General features: G+C 35.6%; 1 protein-coding gene across 1 annotated transcript in view; it reads left to right on the top strand.

The window, feature by feature from the left end:
• Positions 1–27,215, top strand: part of SIK3 (SIK family kinase 3) — a 280,799-nt gene that overhangs the window by 133,710 nt on the left and 119,874 nt on the right. The window contains exons 2-3 of the mRNA XM_044669586.1: positions 13,197–13,313; positions 18,908–18,971. Coding sequence (XP_044525521.1) covers positions 13,197–13,313; positions 18,908–18,971 — 181 coding nt within the window. The remainder of the gene's footprint in view (positions 1–13,196; positions 13,314–18,907; positions 18,972–27,215) is intronic.

Here is a 27,215-nt window from a genome sequence, read left to right as displayed (position 1 = left end):
AGAAAGAAAGGAAGGAAGGAAGGAAGGAAGGAAGGAAGGAAGGAAGGAAGGAAGGAAGGAAGGAAGGAAAATTGATGTGCAGTTTCTTTTATGATTAAAAAAACATAATATTTAGGCTCCTTTTTTGATCATAGCTTTCAAGTAGTTGAATGATTTTCAAATCATCTCTGTCTTTGGTTTGTTTTCCAACTTATTGTTTTTGTTGTGGGATACCTTATATTTTCTTCTGATTTTTCAGTCTTTCAATTTTTAAAAACTATTTCTTGTGTCATGTACTCATTAGCTTCTATTTGACCATTTATAATTTTCAGGGAGTTATTTTCTTGGGCAAGGTTTTGTACCTATTGTTTCAAGCTTTTAACTATCTTTTCTTATCTTTAATTTTGCTTTCTATCACTTCCATTTGATTTTTAAGATATTTTTTTAACTCAAAAGAAGAACAACAAAAACTGTCTTGTTTTAATAAAGTCTTAGAGGAATTCTTGTTGGACTAGTGTCTAAGCTGCATTTTCCTTTGAACCTTTGCTTGTAGGTGTTTCTGAGTCATTTTCTTCTGAGTTTGGGTTTTTAGCTTTTCCATCACCATAATAGTTGTATGTTCTTTTCCTTTTTTATCATTCTTTCAACATACTTCTTACCTCTGGGCTAGGTTCTGCACAGTTCTGCAGGGACTATTTAGTCTGAACTCTGCTTGCCTCCTGCTATTTTTACAGCTCAGGCTTGGTGTCCAATCCTTCATTGTCCCTCAGGTGATATGATCTAGAGCTAAATCTGCTTACTTCCTTCCTGGTCTGAGTTCTGCATGTTCCTGATCCTGTCCGGGTTTGTTGACTTGTATATGATTGACAATTTCAGAAGACTACTGATGGACTCAGCCACTGTTAGCCCCTTGTGAGGCATTGTAGTTTCAGAACAACTCACCTTTAGGCTCTCCTTTGTTCTTGGACTTCTGCCCTGGTTATTTTACTATAAGGATTAACCTGGTTACCCAACTTTGCTCTTGGAATCAGAGCTACACAGATGTTTGCTTTTGAACTTGTTCCTTGCTCAGTGCACAGGTGGATCACAAGTACACCAGGACCTATTTCTGCAATTGCTCATCCTTTCCACTCTAACGTGTAGATCTTCTTTTCAATTTGACAAACTCAGGATAGGGACCCGGAGCTACTACGTGGCATTGTTCCTGGACCATTCTTAAGTTCAGGAATCTACCAGGATCTCTTCCTGCCTCATTAGTTCCTGCAGTAGTACCCAGTTTTAATTCACTTTCAGTCACTAGGAACTGGAATATTCTGTTAGCACTTGTTCATAGCCAGACCCTGCCCCTATTGTCTGCAGACCTTTACTTGTATTTCCCAATCAAAATTCGAGCTGTTGTGTTTTCTAGATTTTTGTAGAGGAAGTTTGATGGGGAAACTTAACTTGTACTTCCTGCTCCTCTGCCTCAAGGGATTTCTGTTCTAATGAGAAAAGACAACACATAAAGAAGTACTTGGAAAGGGGATAGGGAAGAGGATACCACCAGGGAGTAGGGACTTGATGGGCTATGACTTTCCCTCCATGATGATATTCACCCATCAGAGCTAGGATCCCTGGTGGAGTAGCGGTGGTAAGAGAGTAGCACCATGATGAAGAAACTAACAGCAAATGAGGAGCTAGGGGACCCAAAGGGGAAACTTAAGTTTCTAGTGGGGTCAGAGAATAGTAACATGGTGAGAATAGTTTACCAAGAAGAAGCATGAAACCTTTCTACATGGAGATTAGAGCTGAAGATTCCTTAAGCTACTCCAGTTAACTAAGCACTTGAAACAAGGTTTCAAGTTTGGATCTTAAAACTGAAACCAACCCAGGTTCCCTATAAATGTGATGTACAGCAGAGGAGAAAATGTATAGTCATAGTACCTTTTTAAAAAAAAATCCATTTGTGACAAAAACTCATATAAAAATTCCAAGAAATTTTCTGATATACTTGAAGAAGATACATAAAAAGAGGAGTCCCTGATTTAGAAATAGCTCTTTGAACACAGCTTGCTCTTTTAATACAACTTATCAGAACTTTTAATCTATTGGACACCACACATAAAAGTCACAACTTCTGTCCTTGTGATTTCAATTCTACATTAGCTAGTCATTTGTTATACATGAACAAATGTACAGCCAATGCAAACATCAATAAACAGAAAAACTACTTGATAGGAAGAGAAAATTTCTTTGTTAGATGACAAAGTGTCTTTATCTAGTCTCTTTATTTTTTATTTATTTAATTTTATTTTATTTTTTACCCTTACCTTCTGTCTTAGAATCAATACTAAGTATCAGTTCTAAGGCAGAAGATTGGTAAGGGTTAAGCATCTGGGATTAAGTGACTTGCTTAGTCACACAGCTAGGAAGTATCTGAATCCAAATTTGAACCCAAGACCTTCCATCTCAGGACCTGACTTTCTATCCACTGGAACCACCTAGCTGCCCTTAGCAATTAAGTTTTTTACTTTGCTCTCAAAAAGAAACAGAGGAGTCAGTAAAGCAACTTAGTTAAGGTAGTAAAAAGTTTGGAAGGAATCCAAAGCAGATTAATTAGTATAGAGACTATACTGTAATGTATTTAACTACCAGATGAGCAAGCCATCTGGATGTTATTTCCTAGTATATTATTGATATATAAGTTTAAGCTCAACTAGTCAGAATCATTAATTACTGAAATAAAACTCACATTTTTAACTTCTGGGGTTTCACAAAACTTCACTGTACCAAGTAACAGTACAAGCATTGGTAATTCAACTTTTTAATAACAAATTACTCTTGGTGGGGGCACCATGACCCCAGGACCAGAGTGGCAAGTAGGGAAGGAAATATAATTCATCTAATAGTTTTCTATTTCAAATCACTATTCTTGTTAACTAGGTGCTAAGCTCAGTTATTTCTATGCTACTGAAGGAGTTTAAGTTCAGCCAGCACCTTCAAATTTTGGTGCCTGGTGCCAGAACTCCAGTTGCTGTACCCTAGTTAAGGTTCTGGGAATAAACATTTAGAATGTAATGTTTTGAAGGCTTAGTGACTTCCAACTCTTTTTTTTTTAATTTTTATTTTTTCAACCCTTTTTTTAACCATTTATTAATATTCATTTTTAACATGGTTACATGATTCATGCTCCTACTTTCCCCTTCATCTCCCGCACTCCCTTCCCCCCCACCCCCCCCATGGCCAATGCACATTTCCACTGGTTTTAACATGTCATTGATCAAGACCTATTTCCAAATTGTTGTTAGTTGCATTGGTGTGGTCGTTTCGAGTCCACATCCCCAATCATGTCCACCTCAACCCATGCGTTCAAGCAGTTGTTTTTCTTATATGTTTCTTCTCCTGCAGTTCTTCCTCTGAATGTAGGTAGCGTTCTTTACCATAAATCCCTCAGAACTGTCCTGTGTCATTGCATTGCTACTAGTACAGAAGTCCATTACATTCTATTTTACCACAGTGTATTGGTCTCTGTGTACAATGTTCTTCTGACTCTGTCTGCTCCTTTCACTCTGCATCAATTCCTGGAGGTCTTTCCAATTCACATGGAATTCCTCCAGTTTATTATTCCTTTGAGCACAATAGTATTCCATCACCAGCATATACCACAATTTGTTCAGCCATTCCTCAATTGAAGGACATACCCTCCTTTTCCAGTTTTTTGCCACCACAAAAAGCGCAGCTATAAATATTTTCATACAAGTCTGTTTATCTATGATCTCTTTGGGGTACAAACCCAACAATGGTATGGCTGGATCAAAGGGCAGGCATTCTTTTATAGCCCTTTGAGCATAGTTCCAAATTGCCAGCCAGAATGGTTGTATCATTTCACAGCTCCACCAGCAATGCATTTAATGTCCCAATTTTGCCACATCCCCTCCAGCATTCATTACTCTCCCCTTCTTTCATTTTAGCCAATCTGCTAGGTGTGAGGTGATACCTCAGAGTTATTTTGATTTGCATTTCTCTGATTATTAGAGATTTAGAACACGTTTTCATGTGCTTATTGATACTTTTGATTTCTTTACCTGAAAATTGTCTGTTCATGTCTCTTGCCCATTTATCAATTGGGGAATGGCTTGATTTTTTATACAATTGCTTTAACTCCTTGTATATTTGAGTAATTAGACCCCTGTCAGAGTTTTTTGTTATAAAGATTTTTTCCCAATTTGTTGTTTCCCTTCTAATTTTGGCTGCATTGTTTTTGTTTGTACAAAAGCTTTTTAGTTTAATATAATCAAAACCATTTAATTTACATTTTGTAATTTTCTCTAACTCTTGCTTGGTTTTAAAATCTTTCCTTTCCCAGAGATCTGACAAGTATACTATTCTGTGTTCACTTAACTTATTTATAGTTCCCCTCTTTATATTCAAGTCATTCACACATTCTGAATTTATCTTGGTGTAGGGTGTGAGATGTTGATCTAAACCTAATTTCTCCCATGTTGTTTTCTGAATTTTCCAGCAGTTTTTGTCAAATAGTGGATTCATGTCCCAAAAGTTGGACTCTTTGGGTTTATCATACACTGTCTTGCTGATGTCATTTACCCCAAGTCTATTCCACTGATCCACCCTTCTGTCTCTTAGCGAGTACCATATTGTTTTGATGACTGCTGCTTTATAGTATAGTTTAATATCTGGTACTGCGAGGCCCCCTTCCTTGACATTTTTTTCATTATTTCCCTTGATATTCTTGGTCTTTTGTTATTCCAAATGAAATTTGTTATAGTTTTTCCTAATTCAGTAAAGAAGTTTTTTGGTAGTTTGATAGGTATGGCGCTAAATAGGTAAATTAACTTGGGTAGAATGGTCATTTTTATTATGTTAGCTCATCCTACCCATGAGCAACCAATGGTTTTCCAATTGTTTAGATCTAGTTTTATTTGTTTGGAAAGTGTTTTGTAGTTGTTTTCATATAATTCCTGTGTTTGTTTTGGTAGATAGATTCCTAAGTATTTTATATTGTCTAGGGTGATTTTAAATGGTGTTTCTTTTTCTACCTCTTGCTGCTGTGATTTGTTGGAAATATATAGAAATGCTGATGATTTATGTGCATTTATTTTGTATCCTGCAACTCTGCTAAAGTTGTTGATTATTTCTACAAGCTTTTTAGTTTAATATAATCAAAACCATTTAATTTACATTTGTAATTTTCTCTAACTCTTGCTTGGTTTTAAAATCTTTCCTTTCCCAGAGATCTGACAAGTATACTATTCTGTGTTCACTTAACTTATTTATAGTTTCCCTCTTTATATTCAAGTCATTCACCCATTCTGAATTTATCTTGGTGTAGAGTGTGAGGTGTTGATCTAAACCTAATCTCTCCCATATTGTTTTCCAAATTTCCCAGCAGTTTTTGTCAAGTAGTGGATTCCTACTAGTATAGTTTTATTATCTATTTCTTCCTTGATCTCTGCCAGTTTTTCCTTTAGAAATTTAAATGCTATTCCATTTGGTGAATACATGTTGGGTACTGCCATTTTTTCATTGTTTATACTGCCTTTTATCAGAATGTAATTACCTTCCCTATCTCTTAACCAGATCTATTTTTACTTTGGCTTTGTCAGAAATCATGATCGCAACTCTTGCCTTCTTTTTCTCAGTTGAAGCCCAATAGATTTTGCTCCCGACTTTTATTTTTACTTTACGTCTACCTGTCTTATGTGTATTTCTTGTAGACAACATATGGTAGGATTTTGGTTTCTAATCCACTCTGCTATTTGCTTCTGTTTTATGGGCGAGTTCATCCCATTCACATTCAGAGTTATAATTATCAACTGTGTATTCCTGGACATTTTGATTCCCTCTCCTTGTCCTGATCTTTCTTCATTCACTATTTCCTTCTATACCAGTGTTTTATTTTTAATTAGTTCCCTTAATCCCCTCATTGTACTTCCCTTTCTCCCCACTCCCTTCTTATTTCCCTCTTATTGTTCTTTAGGGTCTTTTTAAGCTACACCCCCCTAGTATCCCTCCCTAGTATTGTTTCCCTCCCCACCAGTTCATTTGTTAGCCTTCTACTTTTCTATAGGGAGTGAATAAATTCTCTGTCCCAATGGATCTGATTGTTCTTCCCTCTTTAAGTTAATTTCAGTGCACTTAAGAATTAAGTATTTCCTTTCTCCAACATCTTTAACCTTTGATTGTATTGGTCTTCTCCCCTGTTTGCCCCACATGCTTCTTTATGAAATATAAATGTACTCCATTTTGTCTATTTTCCCATTTCTCTTATTATCTCCTTATTTTTAACTCTAGTTTTATATTTTTATATATGCATGCACACACATATGTCTTGAAATTTCATCCTATACAGTTTGTCCCCGTTCCCTCTAAGTATACTTCTTCTAGCTACCCTGTTGATAATAACAAATTTTAAGAGTTACCAATATCCTCTTTTCTTATAGGAATATAAGGGAATTGAACTTATTGGGTCCCTTAAAGAAAAGGTTTTTTGTCTCCCCCGTGCCCCTCCCCGCCTCTTAATTACCTTATGGTGATTCTCTTGAGTTCTGTATTTGGGCAGCAAACTCTCTGTTTAAGTCTGGTTTTTTCTTTATGAATGCTTGGAAGTCTTCAATTTGGTTGAATGACCATCTTTCTCCTGCAAGAATATAGTCAGTTTTGCTAGATAGTTAATTCTTGGTTGTAGACCCAGCTCTCTTACTTTCCAGAATATTATATTCCATGACTTCCAGTCCTTTAGTGTAGATGCAACCAGATACTGTGTTATTCTAACTGTGGGTCTCTGGTATCTGAATGACTTCTTCTTAGCAGCTTATAATAATTTTTCCTTTGTCTGGTAGTTTTTGAATTTGGTTATAATATTCCTGGAAGTTGTCAGTTGTGGATTAAATGTAGGAGGTCATCTGTGGATTATTTCAATTTCCACTTTCCTCCCTTGTTCAAGAATGTCAAGACAGTTTTCATGTATGATTTCTTCTAGGATGATATCCAGACCTTTTCTTTTGTCATGATGTTCCCAGTCAATCAATAATTCTTAAATTGTCTCTTCGAGATCTGTTTTCCAGATCTGTCGTTGTGTCAATGAGGTGTTTCATATTTTCCTCAAATTTTTCTTTTTTTAAATTTTGTTTTATATATTCTAGCTGCTTTGTGAAGCCATTTGCTTCTCATTGTTGAATTCTAATTTTTAAAGACTCAGTTTCATCCCTGGCTTTTTCGTCATCCTTCTCCTTCTGGTCTCATTTTCTTTGTAGATCATCTTTCACCTTCTTTGCTTCATTTTTCAGGTGGTCAATTTGGGTTTTTAAGACATTATTTTCTTGTTTTAGATCATGTATTTCCTTTTCCAAATTGTCTTCAGCCTCTGTTGATTGTTTTCTGAGTTCTTGAGTTATTTGAATTTTGAGTTCTTGAGTTAATTAAATTTTGAGTTGTTTAGTTAATTGAATTTTAAGTTCTTCCAAAGCCTGTGTCCATTTCACTGAACTTTCTATGTTTTTTTCTTGGTGTTCTTTATCTTCTTCTGATCCATTTGCTCTTTGTTCAATTTCTGGATAGAAGCTTTTTTTCTTTTTTCTTTTTATGTTGTTTACTCATTTTTTCTTTCTTTCTCCCCTGTAATTGGCTGTAATCTTGATCCTCTGATCATTTCTTTTTTATCTGTGGGTTTGGGCTATTTAGTCCTGGGAGGGCTTCTTCTCTGTTTTGTTGATTAATTAGATTATTGGGATCTGAGGCCAGATTTTCCACCTGGTGGTAAAAGCTAAAGAAGTGAATTTGGCTACTTTCATTGTCGTCTCTCGGAAAGGGGTGTTGCATCTTCCCTGCCCTCTGAAGACTTATTGTCTGCTCTATTGATAGGATTGAGCCTGGTGGTGTTGATCTGAATAGCTGGAAGTGCCCTGAGGTCAAAACCTCAAGAGAAGTGGGGGGCAGCTCAAGATGGAACATATGTTTACCCTCTCTGGGTTTCTCCCCCAGCAGCTTCCCAGCTGTGCCAGCGAGGCACTCCCTCAGACTAGCGCCCCAGCCCATCCAGAGATTCCAGGATCTACTGGAGACTCAGCACATTAGGTGGAGGAGGGGATCTGGGAATCTTCCTCCTTTCTTTCCCCTCCCACTGTACAGTTCCAAGAATTCAGGCTTTTTTCCTCTTTTTTTTCCCATGTTCCTTTTAAGTTGGGTTCAGCTGGAGGATCCCCCAGCTCTAATCTGTTGCCAGATTTGGTTTTCTGTTCCATCTGAGCCCTTTGTCCTTGATTGGTGGTGAAGAGCTTTACGGAGGTCTGGAGCCTTGCTGCTTCTATGCCACTATCTTCCAAGAATTCCCACAAGAGGCAAATTTTGATATCTTTAAAAAAGAAACATCCCTGTTGCAATTCTAGCTTCATCTTTTCCAGTAATAATACAGCTATTATGGTTTTTATAATATCACTTACCTCCTGAGGTTGTTGTGAGGATCAAAAGCACTGCTTACCCATTGAAATAATCTCCCTATCCTTTTTTAGATGTGATCTATGGCTTAATAGATAATATAATATATGTAATTTATAATATTTTATGATATATAATTTATAATATGTAATATATATGGCAATATTTAATAATCATATGCTTTATTATATTAAGCCTAGTCTTATTGTATCCTAATATCTTTAGCTCTTAACATATTGCCTTACACATAGCATACAGTTAATAAATGTTTGTTGTTGAAGTGAACTAGTTAGTGATACTTAAGGATTTTCTTTTCCAAATAGCATCTTTATGCTTTTAGAAGTCACCTTGTCTTATATGTCTGTTTTGTAAAGGACTGGTAGGGAAATGTGTATCTTTCTTTTTTCTTTTCTTTTCTTTTTGTTTTTTTTTCACTTTAAATTTTTCATTTAATTAATTAAGAATATTTTCCCATGGTTACATGATTCATACTCTTTCTCTCCCCTCCTCCCCCCCCCCTCCTGTAGCATATCTTTCTTGTAAAGAAAAAAACTCATAGATTTCTGGTTCAACCAACTAAGGGCAAATCATGCCATGTGTTCCATTCTGTGGCTCAGTCTGATTTTCCTCAATGGAATGCATGTTTTCCAGCTACCATGATCTTCCCACATCATTTGGCAGAAAGCATTTGCTTCTAAAAAACAACCACAAATTGATGGGTATCCAATTGTCTCTCCAGCTTTCTATAGTGTAAGGAAATATCAGTGCTTGAACTTTAGTGGTATAGCATTGCTTTGTAAATCAAATTTAAGTTTTATAATAAGTATCTCTAATTTATGACTGGCTTCTAGAAAAGTGGATAAGAATAGATGATTTTTTTCTTGCAAAGATTTGCCCAATGCCTGACACAGAGTAGGTACTTAATAATACTTGTTGACTGACTTTGTCCTCTATGCAACATGGAATGTTTAATTTTCTTTCCAAAGTAAACATAGAATCACACTTGGAAGGGATTCATTCATTCATCCATCCACCCGTTAATTAATTTATTAAGGTTTTTGTTTAATTAATTAATTTAGAGCATTTCCCCATGGTTACAGGATTCACGTTCTTCCTCTTCCCTCTCTCCACCCCTCTCCCATAGTCAACGCACTGTTCCACTGGGTTTTACATGTGTCATTGATCAAGACCTATTTCCATATTATTGCTATTTGCACTAGGGTGATCGTTTAGAGTCTATATCCCCAGTCATATCCCCATCAACCCATGTGATCAAAGTTTTCTTCTGTGTTTCTACTCCCACTGTTCTTCCTCTGAATGCAGATAGTGTTCTTTCTCATAAGTCCCTCAGAGTTGTCCTGGACTTAGAAGGGATTTTAAAAGTTATAAGGTCCAGGAGCAGCTAGGTGTTTCAGTAGATTGAGTACCAAACTTGGAGCCCAGAGGTCCAGGATTTCAACCCAGCTTCAGATACTTCCTAGCTGTGTAACCCTGGACAAATCACTTAGTTGCCTAGTCACCCTCATTGCCTAGCCATTACCACTTTTCTGCCTTGGAACCAATACCTAGTATTGGTTTTAAGATGGAAGATAAGGGTTTGAAAAAATTAAAGTTATCTTGTCCAAAACCCTACACAAAAAAATAAATGGAAAAACATTTATTAACTATCCAATGTGCTAAATGTTAGGAATAGAAATAGAAAAGTGAGGCAGTCTCTACTCTTAAAGAGCTCACATACTAACAGGGACAAATAATATACATAGGAAGGTTCAGTTGTGAAACTGATGGAAAGATTCAAGGATGCTTACTATGTAGATCTAATGGCAATCTTTCAGGGGTCTAGATAGCATTTTTCAGTGCAGATTATAAGGCTCAAAGCAGGAATGCCACCTTGAATATCCTTGATAAGTGGTCATCTTTGCTCCAATTTTTAAAAAAATTAAACTGAAATAAAACTTCTTGTAATTTCCTCCTTTGTATCCCAATTCCACTTTTATTTTTTTAATTATAAAAATTTTATTTTACCAATTAACAATTTTTCATATGCTATTTCCAAGAAGATTGATTTCAGCTTAATATAATTTACTAAATACCATTTAAAAATTAAAATTTCAGTTTTTTCAATCAGCAAAATTTCCCACCTCCCCCTGCTTCAATTGAGAGTAAAGAAAAATATTACCTCTGTTACAAGCAAAAGTAGGTTGTTTTATCATTAATTCTCTGGAATTGTGATTAATAGTTATACTGATCAAAGTTCCTAATACTTCCAAAGTTGTTTTTCTTTTTACCATGTTTTTGTCATTGTGTAAATTCTTCTGGTTCTGCTCATTTCACTATACAGCATTTCATTCAAAAATTCCCAAGTTTCTTTGAGACCTCCATTATTTCTTTTTCCTTTTTTTCCCCTAACTCTTTCTATCTTAAAATTGATACTGAGTATTGGTTCCAAGACAGAAGAGTGGTAAGGGCTAAGCAATAAGTGGCTTGTCCTGGGTCATACAACTAGGAAGTATCTCAGGCCAAATTAGAACCCAGGATCTCCTGTCTTCAGGCCTTGTTCTCTATCCATTGACTTATCTGATTGCCTCCTTCATTATTTCTTATAGTACAATAATATTCCATCACATCTGTATACTGTAATTTGTTTAGCCACTTTACAAATTAACACCTCTTCAGATTTCTATTCTTTGCCACCTCAAAAAGAGCTTTAAATATTTTCATATATACTTAAATAGACTTTGTTTTACTTTGGGACTAATCTCTCATTTACTATAACCTCCCTTTAATTTCCTCTTCTCTCTTTCTGCCCAATTTCCCTGTTGAATAAAATGTATTTCTGTAGCTAATTGTGTGTATGTACATGTATATGTTCTTCCTTCCTTTGGCCAGTTTAGATGAGAGAGATATTTAAGTGTTAGCCTCTTCTCCTACCCCTTCTTGTATAGACTACTACTTGCACCTTGATTATGTGATATAATCTTCCTTATGTCTCTTTTCCATCCCCTCCTAGACTATTCCTCACTTCCTCCCTTTCCATTCTTCAAGATCATCAAGATAGAACCTGACCTCTCCCAGGCCTTCTGTCTAATTAGATGTCCTTTATGACCCTGATGATGATAGGGTTCAATGAGGACACATATATCACCTCCTCATATTAGAATGTAAGCAGTTTATCTTTGTTTATTCTTTTATGGTAGTTCACTCATTTTTCTTTTTTTATGTTTCTCTTAACTCTTGTTTTAAATTAAAAGTTTTTGCACAGCTTTGGTTATTTCATCAGGAATGCTTGGAAGTCCTATTATTTCATTAAGGATATAGTTAATTCATTTTGTTTCCAAATTTTTTCTTCTAGAGCAGTGATGGACAAACTATGGTGGGCCAGATGCGGCCCTCTGAAATGTTCTATCCACATTATTCCTAATCTGAATGAATACGAGTAGGATACAATACAATGAAACTTCGAAAGAGTTGCCTTAGAAACAGACTGACAGATGAGCATTTCTTTTCCTTTGGCCCCCTCTTCAAAAAGTTTGCCCATCACTGTTCTAGAGCATTCATATCAGTTATTAAAATTTTTTTAAAAACTTTAAAAACTCTTGTTTCATCTCTTGAAGGAATTCTAGTTAAACTTGTGTTCAAACTGTGTTTTCTTTGAGGCTTTGCTTGTGGATGTTTTGTCTTCTGGTTTTGTGTCTTGTATCTCTAATAATATATAATAATATAATATGGTAGAATTATTTTTGTTTGCTCATTCTTATAGCCTTTTTCCTGACTTAGGATTTGATGTTAGAACCAGTTTCTGTGTATTTTTGGAGGAAATGTCTGGACTAATCCTTATATTGTTTTTTTGGAATATTGGATATTGTATTAGTAACCAGGATATCAGTGGCAGCTCAGGGTATGGATCTGCAAGCTTCCAGTATTTACAGAATGGTCTAATCCAGGGCAAAGTTTGACCATTGCTACCCTGATTTGAGCTTTGCAAGTTCCTGAGCTATACTTGTGTCTAAGCAATGGTAGATTGCTACTGGACTCAGCCTTGGTCAGCTAAGCTAACTAGAAATATCTACTTGTTCAAAGGGACAGAATTGTATGTTTCCCTTTATCAGGAATTTTTGCCCTCCATATTTCTCTACATGCATCAGGTTGAGCTAGAAGCTATAACTGAGATTCCAGTTTGCTCCTATACTCAGATACTCAGTCACATAACTGTTGCTTGCTTCTAAACTTGATCTTTGTTGGATGTGCAGTCTAGAGCTTCAGCCCTCTCCTCATTGTGGACTGCTACCTTGGGTTCCTTCCTCCCTGTGACCTGGTAGCAAGTGACAGAACTGTTATGAGTATACCTGTTTCTGTCTCTTACAAAAACTTTATAGCTAGAAATATTTTGGGTTTATTTGTTTTGGATCTAGGATCTTCTTTGTCCTGGTGCACAGCTTCTCCCTGAACTGGGATTCTCCTCAAGATCCTAAATGACCCCATTGACCTCAGTCCCACTAACCCTGCGTGGTTCAGCACTTCTGACCATCCCCCATCTTCAGTGTCCACAGACCACTTTGGCTCTCTCCTTATTTTGATCTGGCCTGGAAAAGTGACTCACTCTGACACTTTGGGGGTTTTTCATCAGGATTTGATCTGGTGTTTTTCTAAATCTTTTTGGAATGAAGGTGGGGAGGTCACTGCTTTTTTTAATACCTACTACACCACCTTGGCTCTGTAACTAAATAAACTTTTAGTAGTAATTTTTAATAGTAAAATTTCCTCTTATGTGTGTTTTTTTAAAGGTTGCTATAAAGATCATAGATAAAACCCAGTTGGATGAAGAAAACCTCAAGAAGATTTTCCGAGAAGTTCAGATTATGAAAATGCTCTGTCACCCACACATCATCAGGCTATACCAGGTACAAATAATCATGTCATTTTCCTCAGACCTCCAGGAATAGCCACCTATTACTGCTGCCACCTTTGAAGAAAAAAGGTGGAGGAGATGACGATAACATAGCCATTTCAGAATATTAATCCAGGATTATTGTGAGGATCAAATGAGATAATATTTGCAAAATGCTTAGTAGAGTACCTAGTGCAGAGTAGATATTATTTACATGCTTATTATTATTATTATTATTATTATTATTAATTTATTACTGCTGGACATTTGCTTCTACTTAGTGTAAAGATCTGAGGTTGGCCCTAGACAAAATTTTTAAATAGGCAGCATACATTTCAGACAGCCTTAATTTAGGCATAGAACAATCCTCTAATTCCTAGCTGCTTCTTTTTTTTTGTTTTAAACCCTTACCTTCTGTCTTGGGGTCAATACTGTGTATTGGCTCCAAGGCAGAAGAGTGGTAAGGGCTAGGCAATGGGAGTTAAGTGACTTGCCCAGGGTCACACAGCTAGGAGGTGTCTGAGGCCAGATTTGAACCTAGGACCTCCCCTCTCTAGGCCTGACTCTCAATCCACTGAGCTATACAACTTCCTCTTCCCTAGCTTCTTAATATCCCCATCAGTAGCATACTTTTCTTGGTCTTCATACTATCTAGACATTTTCTAATGAAGTAAGCTCTTTGTAGCAGTTCAGATGTAGATGTTGTAGATGTTTAAACTTGAATATTATTTTCTCTTTGCCACAAGAATTGTACAATTGCCCAGAATTTGATGAAAATGTAGACATCTTATTTTGGTCAAATCATGCCCTGAGATTCCGTAAAAAGTCAGAGATTTTGTGAATTCATCACAAAATTAATACATTGTGTATTAATGAATACACATTGTGTATTAATGATTGTTATGGATTAACTTATTTTGTTAGATAACTCCCTGTATACTCAACCTTTGAATCTCAAAGTTGTCTCAAAGGTCCTTTAATTTAAGTGTACTTGAACAAGAATCTACTGACACTTGGGCATTTGTTCAGTATTTGCAAGAAACTTTCTACTTCCCAGAGTATCCTATATCATTGTTAACTCAAATTACAAGGAAGCTTTGATGAGGTATTATAATAGAGTTTTCAGTTAGTAATTTTTATTTATTGTTTTCACTTCTCTCTTTTTGAGGCCAAGATCTTCAATTAAAATTAAACAGTTGTTGATTACTTCTAAGGTTGCTTATGTTTAGTCAGCTTGTGACACCACCTTTCTAGAGGCTCACCATATTATAGATAGTGCAGACACTTGATCAGCTTAATCTCTGTTAAAATCCTGAACTCCCAAGTACAAGAACTCCACTGATCTCATTCTCTCTTGTTGTTGGGATTACTAGTATGCACCATCACTCTCAATATATGGACATTGTAGTAACTTTATTTATATAATTCTAACTTGCTTGCCAAAATAGTTGTATTGATTCGTAATTTCACCAGAAATGTACAAGTGCCTTCAATATCTCTAGGATTGATTCTTCTCATGTTTTGTGAACTTTGTCTGTTTGCTGGATACAGGGTAAAACCTTTTATAACAACAGTAATAACAATGATGATGGAAAGAAATAATAATATCTAACATTTATATATCATTTCCTCTGTGCAAGGCACTATACTAATCAATTTCTAAATGTTTTCTCATTTGAATCTTATGGCAACCCTGGGAGACTAGAGCTATTGTTTTCCTCATTTTATAGTTGAGGAAACTGAGGCACATGAAAGTTAAGTAACTTGCCTGGAACCACACTAGTAAATAACTGAGGCTGAATTTGAACTCAGAGCTTCTAGACTATAGGTATAGTGCTATATCTATTGTGCTTTATTCATTATTTGGAGCAGATTTTCCAGGTGGTTCTTAATAGTTTGCCATTTTGAGAAACATCATGTTCTTTGACCACTTCTCTGTTGTGGAATGATTTGTAAGTCATTCTCACACACACGTGTACATATACACACATTTCATTGTTGTCTGTATATCTTGGATACCTACCTTTTATCTGAGAAATTTGAAAAAATATTTTTTCCCATTTGTGCAGAAGTTTTGCTGTTTTATGTATCCAGTTATCTGTTTTATCTTTTGTAATCGACTGTGTCCTTTGATTACTCATTCCCATAGCTATCAAATGAACTACATCAATTCATACAGGAAATCATACATTATGAAAAGTCTGGATTTGTATTAGTGATGCCAGAGTAGGGATATTTCAACATTAGGAAAGCAGTCATTAAAAACAAAATCATCTTAGACCACACAATTATTTTAATAGATGCAGAAAAAACGTTTGACAAAGTACTATATTTTATGCTAAAAGCCCTACAAAGAACATTCTTAGTAAGATTTTTTTAATCACTTATAATATTTAAAGTCCCAAGCAATATGTCTCTAATATCATATCCATTCTTGAATGATTTCAGTCATGTACAACATTGTCTGAGGGAAAGTATTATTGCCCTCATTTTAGAGAAAAGGAAATTGAAGTTGAGGTTTAAGTGATATGATCAAACTTCTTGTTTGGTCATTTCAAGTATGTCTGACTTTTTCTGACTTCATTTGGTGATTTATTGGCAAAGAAACTGGGGTGGTTTGCCATTTCTATCTTCAGCTAATTTCATAAGTGAGGAAGGAAACTGAGGCAAACAGGGTTAAGAATTTCCCAGGGTCACATAAGTAAGTATTTGAGGCCAGATCTGAATTCAGGAAGATGTCTTCCTGAAGTCAAGCTTAGAGCTCTGTCTACTTTGTCACCTGGCTGCTACCTTTGTCACCTGTATCATCTGCAATGGAGATAAACTCGAATTTTTCCAATTAATATTTCCCAACTGAATTGCTCTAATTGGTAATCAGATTAAATTAGAAAAGAAACATTATATTCTCAGGTAGAAGGTAATGTAAAAAACAAGATATCAATTAAGAAAATTAGAAGAAATTAGGAGAAAAAGCAGATCATATCACTTTCACAACCCTGGATAGGAGATATGACCCTAAAAGTTTCTTATTTCTTCATATTTTTCTTTTCTTGCAACTCAGTATTGTTCAATTCATGTATAATTTATATGCCTTTTATGATTTTTATCCAACCATTTTCTAATTGAAGGTCTTTTCTACTCCTGCCAACCTTTACCCCTACCTCTTCTTTTTTATTTTTTATTTTTTAAAAAATTACAGTGGGATCAACTATATTTATTTGCAAAGAGATTGTGCTGTTTGTTACTACTTAACTCTTAAACTGGACTATTCATGATGAGAATGAGAGGGCTTCTGGAATAGTTAGGATCTTTTGGAACCTCTCAAACTACCCTCCATATTAGTAATGTTATTATTATTTCCCATATTATAAGAAGTTGTTTCCCTGGTATCCCCTTTATTTTTTCTTCAAGGTCACACTGTTTATAAGTAATAAAGCAAAGTAAAATCCCTTTCTTATTATTCCAAATCCAGTACTCTTCCCATTATAGTGTATTACCTCTCCTGGGTTCAAATCCCAGTTTTGTTATTATAAGACATGCTATTTTAGGAAATTCTTTAACTTTTTTCCAAATTCATTTCCTTATTTAAAAAAATACAAAGACAATGCTAGTCAGGAATTTTAGACTAGGTACAAGTAGAGGACAAAATGGGATCACTGGTTTGCACAAAACATTTTTTAAACCTCTGACTTTGCATTATGTAGGCAAATACATATTCTGTCAGTTAGGTGAGTATAGCTCTTCCCTAGTAATGAAGTGGGGAATTGATTTCCCCACTGAACTCCCACTCTCACTTAGTTAAAATGATTAGCTTTGTCATTATTATCCTGTAATACTTGCTTGTTACTGGCCCAGGCATGTGGATGACTGAAGGAAATGTTAAGGCTTAAGCAAATTCAGAGCACAATGCTCAAACTTTAAAGAAAGGCCACATTTTAGTAGTATGTGTTGTTAAAGCTTCAATGTAGAAGGCTTCTTCTGAGGATTAATCCTTACAAAGGGAAATGGATTATGTTTGCAGGAATTGGCCTGTTGAAATTGGTCAGATTTAATTATGCTTGTCTCTACCCATGCTTTGCCCTTGATGTAAATCCCATTCCGAGTTTTTGCTCATCTGATGCCTTCTGAAGAACTTTTTGTTCTCTCAGAGAACCTAGTTACTTCTTAACTTACCTTTAAAAAATAAAACTACTCAATGCTCAATATAGCTTCTTTTGATCTTTTTCAAGAAATTGAAGAAGGTTAGCCTTTTATCTGGATTCTAAGAGCTTTACATCTTGCCCACTATTTTACCAGCCCACCAAACTTTTAGACAGGTAACTATTTCCCCAACTCTTGCTATTAATATTAGTAACATTTCCTCTTTATATTTTGGGAGGGGCTTTCATTTTATCCCTTCTGGCAGCTGACTTTGGTGAGTTCCCCAACATTCAAAGAAAAAATGGAACTCTCATGGCCACCAGTTGAAAGGAACCTTACAACCAAACTACTCCAATTTGAACCTGAAAAAGAAATTATTCTCCAGCATACTTGACAAATGATCTTATAATGTTTAGTGGGAGGCTTTGTATAGCTCTGATTGTAAGGAATTTTTTCGTTACATCAAGCCTCCACCTGCCTTTTTCCACTTTTGTTTCTTGTTCCTCCCTTTGGGACCAAGCGTAACAAGACTTATCCACTTCTGCTTTGTAGCCCTTCAAATAGTGAAGGCCAATTATTATGTCTCTCCTAAGATTTCTCCTCAATATTTCTAGTTCTTAGTGATCTCATAATCTAGATACCCTTCTCTATCCTGATTGTCCTTCCCTGGGACAGTTCTATTTGCCTATCTTTCCAAAAATGTGACACCTAGAACTGAATTCAGTGCTTCCATGTATGATCTGATCATGACATACATGCACATCAGGGCTGTCACCTGTCCATTATTGGACACTCTCCCCGAGGAAGCTTAAAATTCCATTAAATTGCGTGGCTTCTGGATCCTCCTGTTGGCTTTTATTACTAGGCCATAACACTTATCATTTAAGAAGACCAATGTGAAAAGATAGATAGCTGAGAGAGAGAGATGTTTCAAAAACAGATACCATGTACAAATATAAATGTCAGACTTGTATAGAGGCTGTTTTTTTTTAGCTTATGCTGGGAGGTGAATTAATAATTTGGAAGTAAATGGTTTTTCCCATTTAGAAAAAGCACAAAAATCATAGTTCCCAGGTTTCTTAAAGTGTTTATTTTCCTCTTCCTTTCAGCATTTCTGAGATTTATGTGATTGATGTTGGATAGGAACTCTCAGTTTTGCTTCTTGGCAGCTTCTGTAATTCTAAGTTCTCTGGAATTTTGAGAAGAAATAAAGACATTGGGAACAAGGATGAGAGAGAGACTCTTTCTCTCAATTAGTAAGTTCCCACCATTAAGAACTTTGAGGAATGAAGCTGTGGCTCCTCCCCCTCCCCCCAGCACTTTTATCTCTGTGGAAAAATGACACGTTTCTTGCAAGTAGTAATGGATCTCAGCCTTTCATATGGTTAAAGAGGAATCATTAGTTTGCCTTCTTGTCATACCATCATGTTATGTATGTCAATGCCATTTTTTTACTTTTGCATCCAGGTTATGGAGACAGAGCGGATGATTTATTTAGTGACAGAATATGCTAGTGGAGGAGAAATATTTGGTAAGTACCTTTATTGCATTCTTTGAACTAATACTGTATTGAGTAAACTTAATACTCTTTGTTGTTTTAGTTCAGGTGTCACTGGACAGTGCCCTTCAGTGTTGTCAGTTTCCGTCAAGTAAGATATTTTTGGTTCAACTTGAAAAATCACTTGTCTTGGGTGTTTGTCATTTATTAGCATTCCAGTTGAAAACATTGAAAACCAAACACACATCCCATCAGACTGCTCAGAGCCTTTCCTTACTGACAAATATTGTCAGTATGTACCTGTGTATATGAGAGAGAGAAAGACATAGACAGAGAGAGTGTGTGCACGGACAGGTGGGTGGAAGAGAAAGGGATGGGAAGATAGGGAAGAGGCTGAGGGAGAAAATATATGAATGAGAATGAGATACTGGAAGCAGTCAATCTCAGAAACATTTAGCTATATTATATTTAAACATAAAGCCATATTCTGTACCATGTGTTCACAGTTTTCCTTGACTCTTGCTAATTTTCAAGGGTTTTTTTTTCCTCTTTAGCAACTGTTTTCCTTCCTCACAATGAAATTTTTCCCTGTTATTTCAATGACACTGTCACAAAGGGATGTTGTACACTGCTAGCTCAGAAATAAATGGTATAATGTGATAGTGACAGGAAAGTCTGGCTTTTTGAGAAGAAAGCTATGACTAAACAAATATTTTTAACACCAGCAATTAGGAGTAAAGGTGAAACAAACAAAACTAGATTGGCATAAATACCTTTTCTTTCAGTATATACTTTGAAAAGTTCTATCATATATATTACTTAATTTTTATTTTAGAGAGTTTTTGTTTGAATATGGATTGTAGGAATATATTTCTTTTAGTTTATAGGTCTAGGTAATTTACCAATTAAAGCTATTTTAAATGTTGTGAATTCTAAAATAATGTTTTCATATTGGTAGCTGATCATTTGTGGCTTACATGAATTTTAAATTGTCTGCATTTTCTCCCTAAGTTCTTATGTAGGGAGCTTTTGCCTCTGAGCATCTTTATCATTTCCCTCTAAAAACAGCATCAGTTTGGCCAGATTTTAAATGGTCTCCTCATTATACCCTTTGTTGTATAGCAATGAAGAAAAAATGTAATCCTACAGTATGTACCAAGATAGGAACAACATCTGTAATTGTTTGCTCTATTGACTTTTGTGATAGATAGGAAAAGCGATTCTTTTGATGTCATCCTTATGCTTAGACATTGTATTTCTGCACTCCAAATCGATCATCTCTGGGGTCAGAAGGTAGATATCATGCTTCATCATCAACCCTCTGAAATTATGGTTGGTCATTGTATTGATTGGGGTTCTTAAATCTTTCAGATTTGTTTGTCTTTACAGTACTGTTATTGTAGAAATTATTCTTCTGGTTTTGCACACTTCACTCTTTATTATTCATACAAGTCTTTCTTTTCCCATATCTTTCATCATTTCCTATGATACAACGATTTTTTGCCTCCAGGAAAGAACTGCTATAAACATTTTTTTTTAACTTATGGGTTCTTTTCTTCTTTCTTTGATCTTTTTAGGGGTATAGGCCTAATAGTAGTATAGCTTTGTCAAAGAATGTTTATAGTTTATTGGCTTTTGGATATACTTTCAAATTGTGTTCTAGAGTGACTAGACCAATTCACAGTTCCACCAAAAATTCATTAATGTTCCTGTCTTCCTATAGCCTTTCCAGCATTTTTCATTTTTCTTTTTTAATTTTGTGAATCTAATGCTATGATGGGGAACTTCTTTTGCTTTAATTTGTCTAAATAGGGATTTAGAACATTTTTTCCATATTTGTTGATTGAATTTCTTCCTTAATAAACTACTCGCATATGCCTTTGAGCACTTATTAGTTTGGGAATGCCAGTCACAACATTTATTACCTTTTCCAACATAATGCAAAATACATTTTAACAATTCTTTAATAAAGGATGAAATTAATATCTTTATTAGATTCATATGGCACCTTTGTTCCATAGATTGGATTAAAAAAGAAGTTTTAATTTGTCATGAAATTCTTACTGCTAGTTAAGCACAGTGAATGCTGGTGTCTTGGAATTAATTGGTTTCACCATTTGTTCATCAATTATATTATTTTATTTCTTTAATTTTGAGAATTGACTAGAAGTAGTAAACAGCTGTCTGTAAAAATATTATTAAATTTTCAGATCAGTAGTGTAAAAGTAAGTTTAACATCCCATTAATAGTGTCTCATTAATAAGACTTTCATGTGTTCTGTTCTAGTCCTCCTCCGTTGCTCTATTGTGTCATGGGTTCTGGAAGGTTTTGTTGACATTGAGCAATCTGTTAGGTCTTACCAGGCAGGAATGGTTTCAAGTACAGGCCCTGTGATGGATAATATTGATATCTTTCTGGCAAAGAGAAAAGTGAGGACAATATCTACTCTCAAGGAACTCATATTCTAATGAGGAGAGAATACACATAGAATTGGGTTAATTTCCATGATAGACTGGTGACAGAGCCCAACAGGTGAAAAAAACCCAACATTGTAAGACTAATAGTAAGGCATCATGGATCTTGAGTACATAATGGCAGAGAAACTAGTCCTAAAACATTGCCTGTTGGGAGCAGAGGTAGTGATTCAAAGCATTGACTTGGAGAGAGGGTCTGGGTTGTCTCTGATGGAGGTGGGGCTTAGGAGAACCAGTGTCCAGGTGAGAATAGGCATATAATAAGCACATGATAGAGAATTGAGGCCGGTGGGGACTGGAGAAGGGAGTAGGAAGTCTTTGGCCATCAGTCAACAAGTTACCTAAGGGTTGACTATTTTTTTGGCCACAAGGAACTCTCAAAGACATCTTACTAAATCATAGATGTGTTGTGATATGCATAATTGAGAGGGAGAGAGAGACACAGATAAGCAGAATTAAAAATCTTTGAAAATACTGATGGAAGTATTGATTTTACATATTCTATAAACATTGGAATATCTTCTGTATAGTGGATTCTGTCCAGGAATAAAATAAAAATATACAGTTCTTTCTTTTGAGAAGCTTACCAGCTTTTTTACTGAGGTGAGATGGGGATGGAGAGAAGACTTGTATCTGTGATTTCACTGGCATAGGTAGCTCCTAGTTAAGGAAACTTCTTTTACAAATTTTTTGCCCTTTATTTTATAACAACAAAGTTTTAGAAAGTTTAGATTTATGAGGGCAAAAGCTGTAGGCTCTTCTGAAGAGCAGGGAAGCTGAGTCACTGAGTTGGGAAGGAGGGCAGAAATCAGACTCACCAGTAGAAATTGTGTCCAGGGTTTGGCAGTCAAGGATATGGTCAGAGGGAAGGAGAAGAAGATAGGGTTCAAGAATCAAGGAGAGAGAGAGAGGGAAAAGTGTGAGAGAAAGAGAGAGAGGGATCCTCGGAGAGTCTCAGGGTTGAATGGAGTCTGAGGAACCGAAAGGTGGCTCAGCCTGGGCCTGGCCTGATGGTGTGTGGTCAAGTCACGTTTCACTGGTTCCCAGTCAGTGAACCATATATCATCTTATATGTCATTAGGACATTGACATCTTATACACATACCAACATAAGAGCAACATAAAGCAACTTATCCAGAAGTTAAGGATAATATAATATAGTTGAATCTATGTTGTAAAGGAATTCAGAGTAGAAGAATGATCAGATTCAGTTGTAGTTATAAATTCTTAATGTTTTGAGATCATAGGAGTGTTGAAAAAAGAGAAGAGGGAAGTCTTTTAGGTTTGGAGAATGGCATATGCAAAGTCATAAGAATAGAATGAAATGAAATAAAAAGGAATACCCCTTCTATGACTTTGCTTTTGGGAGGGTGGGCACCAAACTTGTGATTTCGTGAGAGTAGGGAACTCCTCATTAAAAAAAAACAAACCTCTTTGTACCATTTGATCTGTATTTATTCAGGAAAATAGTGATCCTATCACTCTTCAAACCCTATTCTGTATTTATAAAGCTTTTTTTAAGCCCAAGTACAGAATTTCCTATTTCTTCTCTTCATTACCCTTCATCTTACTAGATTCTTCCAATCATTTTAGCTTGTCAAAGATCTTTTTATGATTGAACTTTTTCATTTGTGTTAGTAATCCTTTCAAGTTTTGTCATCTACAAATTTGGCAAAGCATGTCATCTATTCCCTGCCCCCCCCTCATTGTTTAAAAAAAATTAACAGTATTGGGCTGAGAATAGCTTCAAGGGTCTTCCTATTAGACATATAATAAAATAATAGAAGTAATTATGATAACTGATACTTATTACTGTATCAATAGAGCCTCAAACAAACCTGTGAAATACTTTAAAGAATTCATATCATCTCCAGTTTACAGATCTCACTCCAAGTTGACATTGACCTATTACTTTCTGCTTTTTGGGTCCAGTCACTCTACCATTTCTAAATCTGTGTAATTGCACTATCATCTAGCTCATGTCTCTTCACTATTTTTTTCTTTTCTTTTTTTTTAAACCCTTACCACCTTCCCTCTTAGAATCTATACTATGTATTGGTGATAAGGGCTAGGCAATGGGGGTTGAATGACTTGCCCAGGGTCCCGCAGCTAGGAAGTATCTGAGGACAGATTTGAACCCAGGGCCTCCCATTTCTGAGCCTGGTTCTCAATCCACTAAAGCCACCCAGTTATCCTTCTCTTCACCTTTTCCACAAAGATAGGAGGCACTGTTATACAATGGGGGAAAAAAACAAAACCTTTTGGATTTCTAGTCAGGTTGACATGAGTTTGGATCCTGTCCTACCATTTACTGCCTGTGTGACCATAATCAAAGCACTTTTAACCTCTCTGAACTTATGTTTTACAATGTGTAAAATGAAGGAGGTTGGAGTTAATGATGCAAGCCCTTCCTGTCTCCGTTCTATTATTCTTTGATGACCTTTTTGTCCACCAAATTCTCCCAATCTGCTAGCCTAGGCTTCCTGGGCAAAAATGTTTGTTAGCTCAGCTTGAGATGTTCATAGTGAAGTCATGAAGCTTTTGTTGATCACTGAATCCCTTTCTAAGTGCTGGTAAACTATATCTTTAAAGCTCTGTACTAGAAATTTGTCAGGAATAAAAGTCAAGCATATGAGGCTATCTATCAGTCACACTCAAACTCTGTAAACTAGGGTATTTAACTCTACCCTATTTCTGTAGCACCTTTTCCATTCTCCATGGACATCCATAACCATCAGCAATCTCATTTTCCAGTTCCAGGTAATAAACCCTAGTATATAGTTGATCTTGATAATTGAATTTATTGAGCATAGCTCATTCCAGTCATCATTTAATTTATCTATTCCCTAAAACCATTTAAAAAATATTTTTTGTTGTCCAAAGATCTTTTTCTTTGCAAGAAAATAAAAATGATAATAAGAAGTAAGTAGTTTAGACCTTTTCCTCATCTCTTATCCCCTCAGACAACTCATAGATCACCTGAACCTTCAGCCTTGGACCTATTGCTTCTTTGATTTCCTCCTTGTTATCAGTTTGGCTTTTAAAATCTTTTTATTTATCCTTAGCATTCATTTTCAGTCCCAGATCCTTTGGATCTTTAGTGCTCCTAATATAATGTGTGTTTTACCTTCTTTCCCATAACATGTTCTTAAATATATTTTTATCTTGGGGGGAAAAACCCCTATTTGTCTTAATAATCATTTTGTATAAAAAATGTTAAAAGTAATGCACATGAGGCATTTTATCTGTTGAAAAATTTAGTTTGTTGACATAATTTATTACCAACATGTTCTAAATTGTCAAAGGCTGACCATGGAAAGGTAGGTACATTAAATCATAAATGAAAATATAAAACTGATCTGTTTATTTACCACTCAGCTGTTAAACTTCCATAGGCTAATTCCCCTAGATATTTAATCTAAAGATTTAATCAGAGACCTGAGAGTCAGAAACACTAGTACTTTATCAAAAGAACATTTCCTTAATTGCAAGCAGAATTGTTGTCTAAAGTTCTTAAAGTTATTATGAAGGAATTTGGAGGCTGTTTAGAAATTTATGTTTATGATTGTTAGTATTAGTATTTCAAGTTTATTATTTTCTGATAGCATCAAAATTGCACATATGGTATAGATGAGGACTAAGAATTAGTTTCAGATGTACAATATGTCTGTGCTACCCAAATATTGATTTGAGATTATTTCTTTTATAGTTTTCTATTTACATTGACTTTAGACAATAGCTTTTCCCTATGGGTTTATTTATAGAAATGAAGAACTTTACTTAATATTCACTGCCACTGTAGAACAACTTCATCATTCACATAAAACTTATGAAAACCCACTAGTATTCTGCTTTCTTTCTGCTTTTCCTCCCCCATTTTTTTCCTTTTGGTTTGATAATTAATTTGTTTGGTGTCTGAAATTACTTTTAAACTTCTCTTTGGAACCTAATCTGTTTATATGGACAAGCCATCTACATATCTGTACTTAAGATATATAGGATTTTCAGGTTGTTATCATTACTTCTCTGCTAAACTTTCTATTCATAGTAGTCTGTCTGTCTGTCTGTCTGTCTGTCTATCTATCTATCTATCTATCTATCTATCTACTCCAAAGGGATTTAAAACTGGAAGTTCCAGGCAGTATGCCCAAGTCTTCTACATTATTAAGAGAGCAGACATACTCATCAAAGACATATTGGTGATTAGCACTTTTTGTGGCTATCAAAGTTTCTCTGCCTTCTTTGGTTAATTTAATTTCTCTAGCCAAATTTTGGTTGAGAAGAACCAAAATTGATTCCAGGAAAAGAAAAATATAACCCTGATGGCCTAGTTAGAAACACTTAGTGAAAGATCTATGTATATATAGAAATTATTTGCATAATTTATATTTCATTGTGTTTCATCTGACTTTGTCCATTTGAAAGTGTTTACTGTGTTTAAGGTGACTTAAACTTATGTGTGCTTTTCTGTAGGTTTTGAAAGCTGAAGGGAAAAAAAGTATCTTTTGACTAAAAATACAAAAATTTAGTAGTAACTTTTTAAACTAACAGAATATTCTTGTAAAGTTATTAGTGCTTTTGGGAAGTTGTGTTAGTTAATTCATTGATAAATTATTTTTTAAAGACTAGCATTTTCCCCACTTGCCTGCCTCTTTGTCTCTTATACCATTTTGGGGACTGTCACTAGCTGGTGCTACTCATGACAATCTGACTGATGCCTATTAAGGAATCTACTATTTTTTTTTCTAGCAACAACTGATACTAAACTAGAATTGAAAAGAAGTACCAAGGGGGCAGCTGGGTAGCTCAGTGGATTGAAGCCAGGCTTAGAGACGGGAGGTCCTAGGTTCAAATTTGACTCAGACACTTCTTAACTGTGTGACCCTGGGCAAGTCACTTGACCCCCCATTACCTACCCTTACCACTCTTCTGCCTTGGAGCCAATACACAGTATTGACTCCAAGGTGGAAGGTAAGGGTTTTTTTTAAAAAGAAAAGAAGTACCAAAATTTGCCATTTCACAATTTTTTCTTAATTTTTTTTAAACCCTTAACTTCTGTGTATTGGCTCCTAGGTGGAAGAGTGGTAAGGATGGGCAATGGGGGTCAAGTGACTTGCCCAGGGTCACACAACTGGGAAGTGTCTGAGGCCAGATTTGAACCTAGGACCTCCCCTCTCTAGGCCTGACTCTCAATCCACTGAGCTACCCAGCTGCCCCTCATTTCACAATTTTTAAAAGTTAACCCATATTAAACTAGCAAGCAGGAGACAAGAAATCCAAAATAAATCTAGATCTAACCATATTTGATCAGTAACATCTTTAATGTTACTTATTTTTTGGCCAATCCATATTAAGGAGTACTTAATGAAACTTTTTCCCCCTTTGAAGCCCAGTGTTGTAAATTTGGGGCTTTTGTCACAGATTTAGAATAGCTAAGTACAGGGGGAAGCTGGGTAGCTCAGTGGATTGAGAGCCAGGCCTAGAGACAGGAGGTCCTAGGTTCAAATCCGGCCTCAGACACTTCCCAGCTGTGTGACCCTGGGCAAGTCACTTGACCCCCATTGCCTACCCTTACCACTCTTCCACCTATAAGTCAACACACAGAAGTTAAGGGTTTAAAAAAAAAAAAAAAGATTTCCTAGAATAGCTAAGTACTTTCCTCCTTGAGATCTACTTAATTTCTAAATCTACTTAATTTCCACTTAATTTGGTGTCTTATTTGCCATTTTATTTTTTCCTTAGTCAGAGTAAGCCTAGAGCCCTTTTGCATCAAATGATAATCTAGTGATATCAAAAACAGAAA

Source organism: Gracilinanus agilis, chromosome 3 (genome assembly GCF_016433145.1).
Source record: "Gracilinanus agilis isolate LMUSP501 chromosome 3, AgileGrace, whole genome shotgun sequence".
In the NCBI taxonomy this organism is placed as follows: domain Eukaryota; kingdom Metazoa; phylum Chordata; class Mammalia; order Didelphimorphia; family Didelphidae; genus Gracilinanus; species Gracilinanus agilis.
This window is presented reverse-complemented; position numbering and strand designations above follow the sequence as displayed.